The sequence below is a fragment of the Gopherus flavomarginatus genome, chromosome 19 (genome assembly GCF_025201925.1).
Source record: "Gopherus flavomarginatus isolate rGopFla2 chromosome 19, rGopFla2.mat.asm, whole genome shotgun sequence".
Lineage (NCBI taxonomy): Eukaryota > Metazoa > Chordata > Testudines > Testudinidae > Gopherus > Gopherus flavomarginatus.
In genome coordinates, this window is record NC_066635.1 from 13,653,572 (window position 1) to 13,670,411 (window position 16,840).

Genomic DNA, 16,840 nt, shown 5'->3' on the forward strand with positions numbered 1-16,840 from the left:
TTTGCACTGCTGTAGTGTCAGGTTTGCCTAATTACTTTTATGTGTCACCAGCATCCACTGGCATGATATTAACCCTTCTTTTGTAAAGTGCTTTGAAATCTACAGATGAAAATGAATAACTGTAAATATCTGTCTTCACCCCTTCCTTCTCACTTGTAAGTACTGCCTGTGATGATTTTGCTTTTATAATGTTTTAAATATTTATTATGACAGTGTCCTGTGCCAAAGCTCTTTGGGCTAGATTTTTAAAGGTTTCTTTTGATTTCAGTTGAAACTAGGCACCCTAAATGCTTTTGAATACCTCACTAGACACCTAAAGATGCAGCTAGATGCCTAACAACCTTTAACTATTTGGCCCTTTATTTGAGTGGGAAGGATGCTTTAGGACTGAAGTAGCTATTATCTGCATGGTGATATGATAAATTGTAATGTGAAGGGAGTTACATTTGTCCTTATTATTTTATGTTCGAGGTGCATCATCTGTGAAATATTCTACATAATGTGGACTTTTTGTTTAATCTGTGGAACAGCTCCAGTTTAATAGGAACGTTCCTGCAGCTCCAGAGAACTTGGCTGTCAGATTCTCCAGCCCTCGTCCAATTATAATAGAAAAGCTGAAGCCCCCTGATGGTCAGCGAGATCTAGGTGGTGGTGATGACACCAATTTAAGAAGTTCTGTCACATTTTCAGTCATATCTGAAGAGAAGCTAAAATTGGCTATCCAGTTAGCCAAAAGGGATGTAAAACGAAGACACCTGGAAGAACAAGTGAAAGAAGCTGAAAATAAATCCATGTTCCCCCAGACATCTGAGCAGTGTAAAAGTGAAGTATCTGAAAATCCTGCAGAGAGGACTGCATCAAAGTCTCGGACATGCTTGAAATATCATCAGCAACTTGGTCAACCCTCCAAAATGGGGATTACCAACTCTGGTGCAAGAGTGTATCTGTACACTCCAAATCGGGGCAAGTTAAAGCCACCTGTTTCAGATTCTCCACCCACCCATGATCCAGGACCAGGGCCCAAGCCAAGCCTGAAAAAAATTGAAGATAAAAGTACACAGGAAGTCAGACGCCTGCAAAAAGAACTGAGATGTTGCATCCAGAAAATTGAAGAACTGGCTAAAAAAGGTGAAAGACACAACAATTATTTTTTATGTAGAGCTACTATAGCTTGTTTCTCTGTTCTTCTCTCATTTTTATGCTTTGACTTGAATTTGTGTTTATTTCTGTGCGTGTGTGTGTGCATGCGTGTATTTTTAAATATTTTTTAAGACAAAATTAAATGGATGATCCATTCAGGGTATTAGTAAGGTGGTATGGATACTTTCACCTTTATAACATGGCTTCAAATCCAAGCCAAGTTGATAATAAATAAAACACTGTTGCCATTTAATGGCTTCTGTGAAATGCATTTGTGATGCTCTTAGTCCTGTTCCTATTGGATAGATCTTCAGGTTACAAAAACCACATCACAGCTAGAATCATTGTTAGCAGTTACAGGAAAGAGACCAATGGTTGTCAGAACTGTTGCTTGTTAGAAGTGACTCACGTACAGCAGGGTTGAGACACATGGGAGGAGGAGTATTAAATTTTTTTTAGTTTTAACACTATATTGACTCATTTGTAATCTTTAACAAGAGGTTGTCAAGACCTATAACTCTCCATTTTGGGCAAAAATAACACTTTTCAGAGAGACGTGAAGAAATCTTGGATCCTGAGGAAGAGCGACGAGTTCGTATTAGGAGGCAGGAGCAAGCTGCGCGGTCTGCTCGGATGCTGTATGTCCTCCAGCAACAGGTAGGAAGAGATCATTTTTTAAAAGGATGTATATAAAATATGGTATATTCTGTATGCAATAGAACTGGCCTGAAACAAAAGCCTTTGAACTTTAGAGAAGTTCTAATTTGGATCTGCATTTCCTGGCTGGGCCCTGCCATTATAATGGGATGAACTAAAATGCCATCGAAACACCTCTGAATTGGAAAGTTGGGATCCGGACGGAAACTTTACAACACAGGCCTGTCTTTAATCTATACACACACACAGCTGGCTTTGACTGTGATTTTTGTTTTCTGAATAAACAGGTAAAAGAAATTCAGGAAGACTTGGAGAAGCTGAGTCCTCATAAAATCAAACACACGAAGAAGGTAAGTTGTATTGAACTTGGATTGAATCTTTCTGAAAACAAGTGTTTTGGATCTTGAATGATCTTTTGGTTAATTCAGTTTCTAGGTATCAGTTACAAAGGCTCTTTAAGTTCAACATTATTGGATAAGTGTTCTGAGACTTTAAATGTTCCTATCAACCTTCCATCTTGGATTTATATCTATAACTCAGCTGCTTTAGTTCAGGCTAGCATAATATTTGGTATATTGACTGTATAACTTTGATTAATAAAAAACTAAAGGCGGATGATGTAATTGATGCAAGTCAACATGGGTTTTTGGAAAATAGGTCCTGTCAAACTAACTTGATTATCCTATCTATATCTATAGATTTTAATCAGTTTACAAGCTTGGTTGATAAAGATAATAGTGTTGACATAATATACTTAGACTTGTTTGACTTGTTGCCATAGGAAATTTTAATTTAAAAAAACAAGAATGATATAAAATTAACACCGTGGTATGCAGAGTAGTTTTAGCCATGTTGGTTCCAGGATATTAGCGAGACAAGGTGGGTGAGGTAATATATTTTATTGGAACTCTGTGTAAGCTTGAAAGCTTGTCTCTTTCACCAACAGAAGCTCGTCCAATAAAAGATATTACCTCGCTTGTCTTGTCTGTCTAATAAAATTAACATGGCAGACATTAAATGGATTAAAGACTGGCTGACGGGTCTAAAAATGTAACTGTAAACCAGGAATAGGGGCTGGTTAATAACAATGAGGACAGGTCACTGATTCACAGTAATCTGGATTGCTTGGTAAACGGGCAGCATACAAATGATGTACACTTTTACGTTTAGCTGTATTAAAATGCATATCTATTAACAAAGAATGTAGGCCAAACTTACAGGATGGGGGACTTTATCCTGGGAAGCAGTGATTCCGGAAAAGATTTGGGTGTTTCAGTGGATAATCAGCTCCCAGTGTGATATTGTGGCCAAAAGAGCTAATGTGATCCTAGGATGCATAACCAGAGGAACCTGGAGTTGGAGTAGAGAGGTTTTTTTACTTTACATTTGGGACTGCTGCTTGGAATACTGTGTCCAGTTTTGGTGCCCACAATTCAAGAGAGTTCAAAGAGCCATAAGAATGATTCAGGGATTAGAAAACATGTCTTTACTGCAAGGGTCCGCAACCTTTCACACGTGGTGTGCCGAGTCTTCATTTATTCACTCTTAATTTAAGGTTTTTTGTGCCAGTAATACATTTTAACGTTTTTAGAAGATCTCTTTCTGTAAGTCTGTAATATATAACTAAACTATTGTATGTAAAGTAAGTCAGGTTTTTAAAGTGTTTAAGAAACTTCATTTAAAATTAAATTAAAATGCAGAGCCCCCTGAGCGGTGGCCAGGACCTGGGCAGTGTGAGTGCCACTGAAAGTCAGCTCGCGTGCCGCAGGTTGCCTACCCCTGCTTTACAGTGATAGACTCAAGGAGCACAATCTATTTAATTTAACAAAGAGAAGGGTCAGGGCTGACTTGATTACAGAGTATCAGTATATGCATGGGGAACAAATATTTAATGATGGGCTCTTCAATCTAGCAGAGAAATTCAACAACTGAAAGTTGAAAATTCAGACTGGAAATAAGACATAAATTTTTAATGGTGGGAGTTATTAATCTTTGGGACAGTTTACCAAGGATAATGGTGGAGTCTCTGTCACTGACCATTTTTAAATCAAAATTGATTGTTTTTCTAAAATATCTGCTCTAGGAATTACTTTGGGGAAGTTCTGTGGCTTGTGTTATACAGGAGGTCAGACTAGATGATCACATGGTCCCTTCTGGCCTTAGAATCTATGAACCTTTTCTGCACTGCCTAAGCAGCTGCCAGATTTCATCACAAGGGTGGATACATCTCCATCACAATTAACTGAGAGCAAAATATAGTTAGTTAAATGATCGGTGACATTCTTCTAATGGATTCTCTGAATAACGTCACTTTAAAAGTGCTGCATATTTAATCACCCATGTCTTTCCTTTGTGCCACAGTCCCGAGCCATGTCCAGAGTGGCAGCTGCCCACAGAGGAGCCATTCGTGCCTTGCAGGTGTTTGCCTCTCAATTTACCGATCAATCAGAGCAGCTGGTTCCTGCCCATTACAAGGAGTTGGGCAATCTCATTCGACAACTCTCTCTCTGTTCTGCCAAATTAGAAATGGATTCTTCCGTTCCTGACATCATCATAGACATTCTGCTACAAATTGAGGTGTGGAAAGTGCTTAATTTTTTTTCAGAGATGATGTAGAAGAGACTGGATGAAATATTTAAGTTCTGGGTGCAAACTGTATGACACATGGGGGGCTATAAAATTTTACCAGTAAAATAGGGCTTAATAAGTGCATGTTGCTGTTGCCAGGGTTTGTGGCTATATGGCTTTCAGATGCTGCTGTAATGGTTGTAGTATAAGAACCTAGCTAGTAGATAAAGATATAGCTGCAAAATTTACTTCATCATTATGTTCCATAACCACTTTGGTTGGAGATATTTCTGCCATGTATATGATTATCAAGTAGAAGATCACTGGGAGTGTGTATGGTGGGAAAAGAGTAGCTCTAAATTTTTTAAATACTTATTTATTCCTGTTGATACAATACAGAAACTCTCAGAATCAGCCTTACTGTTGTAACCTTTAACCCCAACTGATTTTTTTTAAACTGATCAAGATTCTGTGGGCCACATTTAAAAAGTGGATTATTTGTTGTTGCTTATTTTAGGTGTTGAACTGACACGGCAGCCATGAGAGATTTTTAGAAAATATCTTAACCACCTTAAAGTATTATTATGATTACAATGTCTGTAATTTTATTTAAAGTCCTATAAACTGCCTGCAGAAAGCAGTGATAATCATTGTTGCTTCAGGTGGGGAAAAAATGGTAGGCTGCTTATGACATCATGCTAGAAAAAGTCTTTCTTCTTTCCCTCTGGAAGACAAGTGATGGCTTTTAATCTGTTGCCCACAGGTCTACTTTTTAAGAGCGATTTTTAAATCAACTAACCTATAGGAATATTATTTGTTAGGTAGATTCTAGATGAATATCAAATTGTCTAAGTGCTTTTACCAAGGATATACATATCAAGTCTGGTTCTGGCAAGAATAATCTATACCAGAGGCGTAGTGGCCTGGTTATGGGGAATGTCTGTTTAAAACCATATCTCCTGATGCCAAGCCTCATTCTGGAATGCCCCTGTGTGCCTTCAGCACAGAAGACTTCTGAAGCATGAGTTGCAGGTTCTGAGAAAACCAAGAAAAGTTTTATCCTGTGGTTTTTCTCTCAATCATGGATGTTTGTTTTTTGCCTGTGTTCAATCTGAGGCCAGAGAAGTCTCATTGATATTACCATTTCAGTACTTATTACAGATGAGTTACGCAAGCAAGGGATATGTTGAGCTAGGAATATACTATTTATCAAATACTCTGAGTATTTGCATGGCTCCATCACCGTAGTATCTGAGCACCAGTACTATGTGTCTGTAAATGTCACAAATGCTTAACCTGTTGGAGGCTACCTTGTTTATTGATCAGATAAGGATTTTATAATGTTCGAATATTTTTTGAATGATTTCTGGACACTCAAAATAAGAACTGATGGTGCCCACTAAAATGGTCAGAGCTGCTTGTTAGGAGATAAGCAAGAAAATCACCTGACCTGTCAGAAGCTTCTCAGAGCCCTTCTCAGGTTTAAAGACCCTCCTTGGTTAATTTAGCTTCTGAAGGTGATTGAGGCAGTGTGAAAATGGACTTCAATAAAATAATGAATTCAGTGTTAGTGAAAGGTGCTGGCTTGACCTCCCTGGGGACTTCATTCTCTTTTATTTAGCAACAAAATGGGTACAGCATGGCAGTACAAGCTTCCCTGTGCTATTTTCCCAAATGGCCCTAGAAAGTCTATCTGTAGTAGCGAGAGTAATTCAGTCTCCATGCCCCATTCAGTACTTGCCAACAAAGGTGTCAGTTAATGCCAATTGTGGTGGTGTGTTTTTGTGATATTAACTGGTGTCCATGTGGACTGACCATCAAACATTGAGTAGTTGTTTTAGGATTATACGTCTGGGTGCAGTTTTTAGGACTTGTCTGCTTTTTAAAATCCAATAAAATACTTTTCTTTTCACAATGGCGCACTAATATCTGTTGTGCAAACTAGTTTATATTCTTCAAATGTTTATTACATTTAAATGCTCTATTTAGTCAATAAAAATGATGTAAATGATACAGGCATTTTCACATATTATTACATTAATTATAAGTCCAAAGCTTTTTGAGTGATGATTTTAAAAAAATCAGTGCCCTTGAGCTTTGCATCTCATCAGTCTGCCAACGTTAACAAAGTAAATTTAATGAGAGATTAACTTAAATGAAAAAAATTGTGGCAGGATTTGGATTCTCTGCTGGAGAAGAAACGATCACCCAAAAAAGTGAAGAAATGTCTCTCGGCATCTCAGGGTAAATCTCCAGTGAGCAGCGAGATGTTTCCAGCCAGAGAGCAGGTTGCATCTCCAAAGAAAGAGAAGAAACCACCCATCTCAAAGGAGCGACTTGGACAGGAACAGAGAAAACCTTTAGTAGCTAGGAAACTCCTGACTGGTATGTGTTCGAAATACTTAATTAAAAAGATAGTGATCAGCAATGACTTGTCATAGTAAATTTTTTGTCTGAGGAGCAGAATGGCCCATTCATGGTTCAAGAGTGTCGTCTTGCTCATGGTGTGCTTGCCAGAACCCTGCAGCTTTGGTACACAATTCCTTCAATGCTTCATTTGAAATGACAACTCGTTGCCGTAAGAGGGTCCTCCAGCTTCGTGTACCAACTTAAACCTCATTATTTAGCTTCCTTTTAAAAATATCTTTGCCACACTGTTTTAAACTTTTTTATTTTTGCTTTGGAGTACAGTTGGATTTCCTTTTAAAGAGACCCTCAAATGTTTATATTGCAGTATATATCCGAGGTGATTCTCTACTAGTTCATTCTAATGATGTGTATATAAAATAGATCTATCTACACAGCTATTTATGAAATATATTCTAGTGGAATATAAGATTACCCACTGTTGGGGAATCTGCACCATAGATGCAGCAATGTCTGTACGCAGTTGGATTGAATGAAAGGTGGTGTCAAAGCTTTAGCTCAGAATTTCCTTTTTTTTGTGTAGATTTTTGTGCTTGAGAGAGAGACAAAAAACCCAAGAACCTATCTCTCAATTCTAGACTTTATTCCCCTCACACAGTAACTTTATCCATTTCCTTCCTCCTAGTTTCAAGGCATAGAGAAGAATTAGCATTAGCTAGCAATCTGGAGTTCTGAGTTTTGTTTATGTCTTTGCCACTGGTTGACTGTGTGACCTCAGGTTAATCATTTAACCTCTCTGTGTACAGGCTTGTACTTTCCTTCTCTATTGTGAGGTTTTATTAAAGCAGTTTGATACATCCTGAAAGCAGTCCAAACTGTAACATTAGTATAAATATATGTAGTGTCTTCCTCAAAGGGTTGTTTCTTAGAGTAGCATATTCTAACTTCCTTTCCTTTCTTACTGAGAGTATAAACTGTGTAATGATTCTGTTTTTCATGAATTTAAAGAGAGCACATGTCCCTAGTTATCTACTGAATTTCATGTCTCCTGCTACTAGTAGTGTTTGTTGTCTCTAGTCGTCAAGTGGCCTTGAATACCAAGAATCTTTCAAGCATATAAACTGCTTACTGAAGCAGAGCAGAGAACCAGTTTATGTATTATTTGGCAAAGGAAACGTTTGGAGTTTACCAAAGTGGTGATGATGGTTGGTTTGTAGTGCAGTAGGGCATTGGAGTCCCAGTCATGGACTGGGACTCCATTGTGCTAGTCTCTGTACAAAGACAGAACTGAAAGATAGTCCCTGCTCCAAAAAGCTTCCAATCTAAGGTGTATTTTTAATTATTTATGTAGATGAAGATCACCATGTTGCAAATATTCCATTGGCACAGAAACGAAGCAGTCATGCTGATTTATCAGATCAAGAATTCGAGCAAGGACATGGCCCCCACACCTCAGGCAGAGATGCAGTTTTAAAAACAAGTCAGGATGCATTGATGAGAGCTGGAGCTGTGAAAAAAGCCCCTGTGCTTGAAAGTGGACCTTTGAAGAAGAAAAGTGTATTATTACCTGCCAAACAACAGGTACAAATGTGACACTTAAAATAATGTACCCTTTCCTCTTCTCTTATGGGAACTTTAGGTTAATATAAGGTACTATTAAAGGGACACCATCAACATGAAACCAAGTAACTTTCAAAAACTAAGTTAAAAGCAGTTTCAGACTCTACATCTGCTTCTGAGTGTCCCTGCCAGATTTTGTCTCTTTATAACCAGGTGTTCCTGTTCTTAAAAATAGTTTTTTTTCTGTCCTCTGTTGCATTGTGAAACACCCTTGGATGTAGAAAAAGCTAACTGACTGCCAGAAATGTGAAACTGATTATCGACAAAGTATTATGAAATGCTTTTAGTAAATGCATTGGGAAAAACAGAGAATCCTGTTTCATGTTGGCAATAGTAATAGGTAGCACATTTTCAGACAGAAGTATGGTTGTCTTTTTTTTCAGTCAGTGGTGTCCCTTTAGCATCCTTAGTAAATATAGTTGATATGGAGTGATGAAGGAAGGGAAGGGCTTTAACATTCCCTTTAAGATAGGTACATTCAATTAAAGCCAACTGCTTTCAGCTGCACTAGTGTAAAGTTCAATTCATTTCAGGGGGAATGGAGAACACTTGGCATGTTTCAGGAGGAAGCTGGCTGGAGTCACTGTGAGGCTTTCTGTTCATTTCTGTGTCCATTGGATTGGTCCTAAATGCTCTACCCTCACTTCAAACACTGAAAAAATGACGATTATTCCACTGGACCTGGATGGCCATTCCTGAGTCTGAGTGTTCTGCATTTCCTTGCTGCTTGGTTATTTCTGCTCTTGTGATCACTTAAAAAAAATCATTTCAAAAGCAGCACTACCACCAGTTGGAAATAAATTGCATAACTGGAAATAACATATAACAATGCTGCAGAAAATTAACGTGCAAGTGTGTGTTTGTATGTTTGTATGGTATTTGATTTGTACTGCTGTTTTTCATCGTGGACTTAAAGTTGAAATATTTCATCCCATGACATTAATGATTTATTTATGAAAATAATTATTTATAATTATATAACCACTTGCTTGTTTTAGTAAATGCCATTTGCAACCAGTAGATGGCCTCCTTGGTGCAAGAAAACGTATTCATTTTTTTTGCATGTTACTGACATTTCCTTCTTTAAATGCTTCTTTAAAAGCATTCTAAAATGTCCAAAAATTGAAAATAGATATTTTTGGATGAATTTATGGATGGATTTTTTTCTCTCACCTCAGCCTGAAAAATCAGGAGATTTGGTGTAGTTATATATATTTGTTCTTACTATATTAATATCAGTGCGGCCTGTGAGAAGCTAGATTAATCATTTTAATAATTCATAACATGGTGACTCAGTCCATGTGTTTCAACCAGACATCAGGATAGTTCATGCCTGTGAGTGAAAAATAGCTTTTAGAATTTACCCACTGTAGAACAATTGTCTAGTTCCTAGTTTAGCCTAGTAAATATAAACTTAGCAGTGTTTCAGTTGTCCTACTCCCTTCTGCAGAAGTCCTAAGAAGTCAATAAATAGCTCTGCTCCTGAGCAGGCCCAGTACTACAAATATCCCATATGTAAAAAGCCCTTACTCATGTGAATACTGCCACTGAAAACAGTTGGATTGTTTGCATGAGTAAGGGATGCAGGGTTGGGCCCACACTCTAATTGAGTGCATTCATATTCTCATTAAAGTCAGTATTAAAACCTCCATTGACTTCAGCTCTGCAGAATTAGTCCTTTAGGCCTGACCCTAAGAAAGAAATTCTGATCCACAGTGCGGGATATGTATTTTTAAACGTCTGAACATCTTTTGAATGTTAATATGTCTTAAAGGGAATTCGTAAGCTTCCAAGATCGAGACCTGTGCAGCCTCAGGCAAAGCATGCCCGATTTCAAGAGACCACTGTAGCTTTCAGGCTAAAAGAGACCAAACCACTTGTTAAGGAGAGTAGAATGCCTTGGGTACCTCCAAATCCTACATCCCCACCTGCTTCACCTAAACGGTACGTTAACATTCAAGCGAGACAGGCATTTTATATTTGTAATGTACAACTAAATATTGACACATTTGATAAGTGTTTGTATACAGATACTGGAAGTCTAAATACTAAAATGGCTGAATTTCAGTGCCTGGTATTAAATGAGGCTATTGATATAATAGGCATCACAGAAATTTGCTGGAACAATGATAATCAATGGGACACGGAAACAGCAGGGTCCTAAATATATATAGGAATGACAGATTAAGTTGTACTGGTGGGGAAATGGCACTAAATGTGAAAGAAAGCATAGAGTCAAATATAGTAAAAATCTTAAAACGAATCAAACTGTACCATAGAATCTCTACGGATAGAAATTCCATGCTTGAACAATAAGAGTATGGTAGTGGGAATATGCTGTCAACTACCTGACTGGGATGGTGATTGTGAAATACTCAGGGAGATTAGAGGGGCTACAAAACCAGAAAACCAGTAATAATGAGCTATTTCAGATACCCCTACGTGAATTGGGATGCAGAGTTGGAAATTTCTAGACACCATTTAATGGCTGCTTCTTGAAGCAGCTAGTCTTGGAACCTACAAGGGGAGAGTCAATTTGGATTTAATCTTAAATGGAGCACAGGATCTGGTCCAAGAGGTGAATATAACTGGACTGCTCATTAGTAGTGACCATAACGTAATTAAATATAACATTCTTGTGAGGTGGATATATCCAAGAAACCTACCACAGTAGCATTTAACTTCAAAAAGGGGAACTACACATAAATGAGGAAGCTAGTTAAATGGAAATTTAAAAAGAACAGTCATGAATGAAATGCCTGCAAGCTTCATGGAAATAATTTTAAAACACCATAATAGAGGCTCAAACTAATTGTATATCCCAAATGAAACAAAAACAGTAAGTGGCCCCAAAACATGCCCCCATGGCTAAACAATAAAGTAAGAGGCAGGTAGAGGCAAAAAGACGTCCTTTAAAATTTGGAAGTTAAATCTTAATGAAGAAAATAGCATGGAGCATAAACTGCCAAGCCAAGTGTAAAAATATAATTAGGAAGGCCAAAAAAGAATTTGAAGAGCAACTAGTGAAAGGCACAAAAACTAACAGTAAAAATTTAAGTACATCAGAAGCAGGAAGCCGTCAAGCAGTCAGTGGGGCTACTGGATGACTGAGCTGCTAAAAAAAAAAAAAAAAAAGCACAAGACAAGACTGTTGCTTAGAAGCTAATTGAATTCTTGGTATTAGTCTTCACCCCAGAGGATCTGAGGAAGATCTCTGCGCCTGAGCTGTTCTATTTAGGTGACAGATCTAAGGAACAGTCCCAGATTGAGATGTCAGTAGAGAAGGTTTTGGAATGAACTGATTAATTAAACAGTAATAAAACACCAGGATTAGATGATATTCTCCCAAGAGTTCTGAAAGAACTCAGATATGAAATTGTAGAACTACTAACAGTGGTATATAACCTATCACTTAAATCAGCCTTTCTATCAGAGGACTGGAGGATAGCTAATGTAATAACAATTTTTTTTAAAAAAAGCTCCAAAGGCCCTGCTTGCAATTGTAGTTCGGTACCAGGCAGATTGATTGAAACTATGGTAACGAAAAGAATTATCAGATACATAGATGAACGCAATGTGTTTGTGCGGGGTGGGGGAAGAGAGTCAAAACAGCTTTTGTAAAGGAAAATCATGCCTCACCAATCTACTAGAATTTTCTGAAGGGGGTCAAGAAACATGTAGTCAAGGGTGATCCAGTGGATATAGTGTACTTGGACTTTCATAAAGCTTTTGACAAGGTTTCTCACCAAAGAGTCGTAAGCAAACTAAGCAGTCATAGGGTAAGAGGGAAGGTACTCTCATGGATCAATAATTGAATACAAGGTAGGAAACAACCTGTGATTGCCAGAAGCAGGGACTGACAACAAGGAATGGATCACTTGAAATAGCCCTGTTCTGTTCTTTCCCTCTGAAGTATCTGGCCCCAGCCACTGTTGGAAGACAGGATACTGGGCCAGATGGATCATTGGTCTGACTCAATATGGCCATTCTCATGTTCTTACACATTACAGTTTAACAAGCAATGTGTGTTGATTTATTACAGGGTCCAGGAATAAATTCTTGAATAATTGATTTGGTATAGAAAACATTTTTTTAAATTATATGTTTTAAATAGTCATCATATTTTTAATATAGATTATTTGAAGTTTAATTCAGAATTTGATAACAGAATGAATATGAGTTAAGCTTTTGAAAAGTAGATCCTAAGATGGCAGGGCAAGTTCTGTTACAACTTAAATTTGATTCTTTGAATTTATTTCCCTTTTCCACTATTTAAAAAATGTTAGCTAGACTCCTGTGAACAAGTGATAGCTACAACATATTAACATAACTAGGACCCTGATCCTGCAGTGGGTTCCATCTGGGCGTAACTCTGCTTCTGCATGGAGCCCATTGCAGGCCCTATGTTGACAAAAGGGAGGAAATTCAAGGCTAATGTTACCAGACTTCTCATGTTAATGTCCAATTTTTTTTAACTCAGGTCCCAGTCCTGCAAACACTTTCCTCCACCCCTTCAGTTTAGTGGGGTTACTGATGTGAGTAAACTGAAACGTGTACAAGTTCTTGCAGGACTGAGGCCTAACTGAGTCAGTTTTTGGTATAATAATTTTGCCTGCTATGAACAGAAATCTTGTATATATAAAAAGTCATATTTATATATATATATATAAATTTTCCTCATTCACAGTGCTCCTTGGGGATACATGAATGCTAGTCCCAAAACTTCCAGCAGAGAACAGTCAGCTTTGCAGAAAGAGGGAACCGAAGAAGGAAGATTAGGAGCCATTGAAAAAGAAGCTCTCAGGTTGGCCTGGATATCTTTATCCAGAACTGCAAACAAGAGTATATTATTTTTCAAAACATATCTTTACTTTTCACTTTGTGGAATTAATTACATTTTGAGGGTGAAACAATTAACGCTTTTTAGTCAGGCAAAAACTGAATTAAGGCCACTTCTTCATGTAAAGGGCTAAACCACACCACTTTTTAAAACCGTCCTATGGAACCATGGAGTCGTTATCTTGTGAAGGAATGGGAGGAGCCTCTCCATACTCTTTCTCCCGCCACCCCAGCAAGGACTCAAGTTAGGCTTGCAGCTCACTCCCTACCTGCCTGATTGGAGGTGAAGGGTCTTACATGCTCATTCACTCTCCTCTGAGCCCTTCCTGGATGTCAGGAGAGTCTTCTTTTTTTTTTCCTCTTCTTCTCCCACAGCGTGGAGGGAACCTGGTAATTCCTACACAGCACCTCCAGTAGTTGCCCCACTCTGAGGACTGCTCCATAATTGCCACTAGGCTCACTTTCCCTAAGTACAGAGATAGGCAATGTTGTGTTAGATGGAATATATGGGCCAAAAATATCAGCATAACTCAGTCATTGTTCAACATTAAACAGTGTTAAATAAGGTCCAGAGTTTGGTGAACAGAGACCTCAGCCTGCTTAGTGTCATGGCACAAACACCGTTAATCATCCTTTTAACCTTTTATTAAATATAAAGAAAAAGAGAAATGGTTAAAGCATTTGAAATATAAAATAGTAAGTAGGTTCTCACTTTAACAACATCTCTTGTTCCCTTTCCTTAGCTGGAGAGATTGTCAAACAAGAGGGCTCTCTTCCTTTTAAAATCTTTGATGTCAAAGATAGTAATAACTATACTTTTGGGGAAAACAGAAGACACTAATTGAGATGGGCTGGAGCTGTCGTCATTGCTGCTGTTAAAATCTGATCAAACACAGTTGGTGTTTTGGATTCTGCTGGAGCTAGCAGTGGTGGTGATGTCATCTGGTCCCTCTCTGGTCCTGTCTGATCAGGACATCACTTGGGATTAGGACAAAGGAAGTCTGGTGATCCAGGAGATGGGGTGGCAGCCATACTAGTGAAGCTTGCTCCATTAGCCTCAATCTGTTCTTCTGTCTTTTCCCCAAAAAGGGAGTGATGCGTTGAATAGCTTGTCCACTCATTATTTCATTGGCCAAATAGACCTAATATTTGACACATTAGTACTGATTCATTAATTTCCGGATCCACATTTCCTTGTTTAGCAAGCATGATCTTAACACAGTCCTTGAGTTACCTCAGTAGGCCTTCTTGTTTGGACTAATTCAGTTTTTCTGCCTCTTTTGTACCTTTTCCCATCAACATTTGTTGTTATAGATTATTGTGATATCTTATGAACTTTCGCATACTTTTTACAGTTGAGCTCACAATTAGAGTAAATTTGTAGGCCTAGTTATCAGAACATAATGCTCTCTATGAAACAATTTGATCTAGAGTTGGATGCTTGTTCATAAAACCAGTTACAAAGTTTAAGCATACAGAAAAAAAGAAAAAGGTGCTTGGTTATAATTTAAGGTTTGCAAATTCCTTATCCCAGAATTGAGATTTACAAATCTTACTTGATCAGATATTACAAAAGTTACAATTAAATCTTTCAGATATTAACATAGCTTAAGAATTTACAACTGACTTCATTTGTAGCTAAAAGATGTTTAGAAACAAACAGTTTCTTATCTCTTCTTTGGTTGTGGGCCCAGAATGGGTAAGCATGGCAAAACTTCCCCCCCCCCCTTTTTTTTGCCACTTATACAATTAAAGCTGTTCATTTACACAAACCATGACAATTTTAAGCTTGCTTACTTGGGGCTGGGGGGAACTTTAGCCCTGATGGCATTCTTACCCAGGTCCATTGCCTTCTTTAAAAAGAAGCAACAAAGTTATGTTGTTTTGGAACCACTTTTGTTTGTTGCAAAGATCTCAGGAATGCAAAGGCATTAAATTCACAGGCATTTTTAGTCTGACAGAAGTTGCCCACCTGTTTTACTATTGATATTTGTGAGGACAACATTGGCATTATGGCAACTTAACCCATTCTGGGAGTCTAACCCACAACATTAGCACAGTGCTGTCGTACATGCAGAGAACAACGACAAGAATCATTGACATCAAAAACAAAACCACTAGAAAACTGCAAAAACAACAAAGGAAAAACACTTCATAGACAAAACAACAACAGGGGGAAAAACATTGCAAAAACATAAAACAACAAAAGTCACAACATTTGGTGTTGCAGCAGCACTTGGTTCTGTTGGTTTGAAATTAAATTCATAGTCAATGCAGTAGCAGCCCTGAATTAAGCTAGCATTTTGTGAACAAGAGGGTTATCTAAGACTTTGTTTCAGTATATGTCTTCTATAGCAACTTAACCTCCAACAATTTAAAACACTTAATTTTATCTTTTTTGCTTTTTCTTAAAAATACCTTTTCTTTAAATCAGCAAAATTATTACCAATCACACAAACTGCAAACCTCAAAATAATGAAAAGAAACCGAAAGCATTTGTTAAAAAGATGATTAAACAACTAATAACTTAAAAATACAGAAGTTAATTGTTTTAAAGCTAAAATATTAATAGTTTGCTTTTCTTGCTTACCTCAAACAAGCTCAACACATTTAAGAATTTTAAAACAAACTTTTATTTTAAACTAACTTTGAAATTGTTTGTTTGCCAGCACGCCAGTTTCAGAGCATGTATTAACCCTTTAGGCTCCACATTGCAGTGCCAAAAATGTTGTATTAAATAGAATATATGGGCCCAAAGTATGTGCGTGTGTCTTTTTTTTTTTTTTTTTAAATAAAACCCAGTCACAGTCCAACATTAAACAGAGTTAAACAAGGTATGGGGTTTGGCATACAGAGACCGCAGCTTGCTTAGTACCATGGCGCAAACACAATTAAACATCCTTTAAACTTTAAATAAGCATGGAAGAAATCCAGACTGGGTTTTGCAATAACATAGCAACTAGGCTAAAGTAATTTTGAATAAGTGAATTTAGCCCACCAGAATAAGGAAATTAATGTCAAGATTTTCAGGTATGCCTAATGATTTTTTTGGTTGCTCAGTATGAGACACCTTAAAGGACTTTCAGGGATCAAGTATTCAGCACTTTGTGACATTGTCTGTTTTTAAGGGGGCTCAACTTTGACACTCAACAGTTGAGGCACCTGAAATCACTTGTCCCTTTAGACTTTTTAATCCTTAGGCCAAGATTTTCAAATCTGTTCTTAACATACCTAGTTGGTGCAAGATGTGTAAGAATCATCTGTACCATGTCTACTATAATATTTAAAGAAAAGAGTGTGTTAGGAAAGCTGAGGAATTATAGCGACAAAAGAAGGACCGTCATTATGTATTTGAAAGTTATAATGATACCTAACACTTTCATGCCATCTCTGGAACTTATTGTTCCACAAATATTAATTGATTAAAGCTCTTAACACTGCTGTGAGATATGTAAATGTTGTTATCCATCTTTAAGGGTGAACCAGAGCCAAAACAGAGGTCATACACTGTCAACGAGCAGGGTTTAGAATCCAGGTTTCTCAACTTCCACATCTGTGCTGTGTCCACTAGACAACTCTGCCTCTCAAACAAAGTTTCACTTAAAGATGTTTTGGGAGACAGAACAAAGATTTTCCTTGCCTTAAATTT

General features: G+C 37.6%; 1 protein-coding gene across 3 annotated transcripts in view; it reads left to right on the forward strand.

The window, feature by feature from the left end:
• KIAA0753 (KIAA0753 ortholog) overlaps positions 1–16,840 on the forward strand; it is a 32,051-nt gene that overhangs the window by 1,969 nt on the left and 13,242 nt on the right. For 2 of the 3 annotated variants that reach the window (XM_050929609.1, XM_050929610.1), the window contains exons 5-12: positions 531–1,128; positions 1,691–1,797; positions 2,085–2,147; positions 4,159–4,374; positions 6,540–6,750; positions 8,084–8,313; positions 10,127–10,296; positions 13,040–13,156. In XM_050929609.1, the coding sequence (XP_050785566.1) occupies positions 531–1,128; positions 1,691–1,797; positions 2,085–2,147; positions 4,159–4,374; positions 6,540–6,750; positions 8,084–8,313; positions 10,127–10,296; positions 13,040–13,156 (1,712 nt within the window). The remainder of the gene's footprint in view (positions 1–530; positions 1,129–1,690; positions 1,798–2,084; positions 2,148–4,158; positions 4,375–6,539; positions 6,751–8,083; positions 8,314–10,126; positions 10,297–13,039; positions 13,157–16,840) is intronic. The other variant, XM_050929611.1, reaches the window with a different exon arrangement.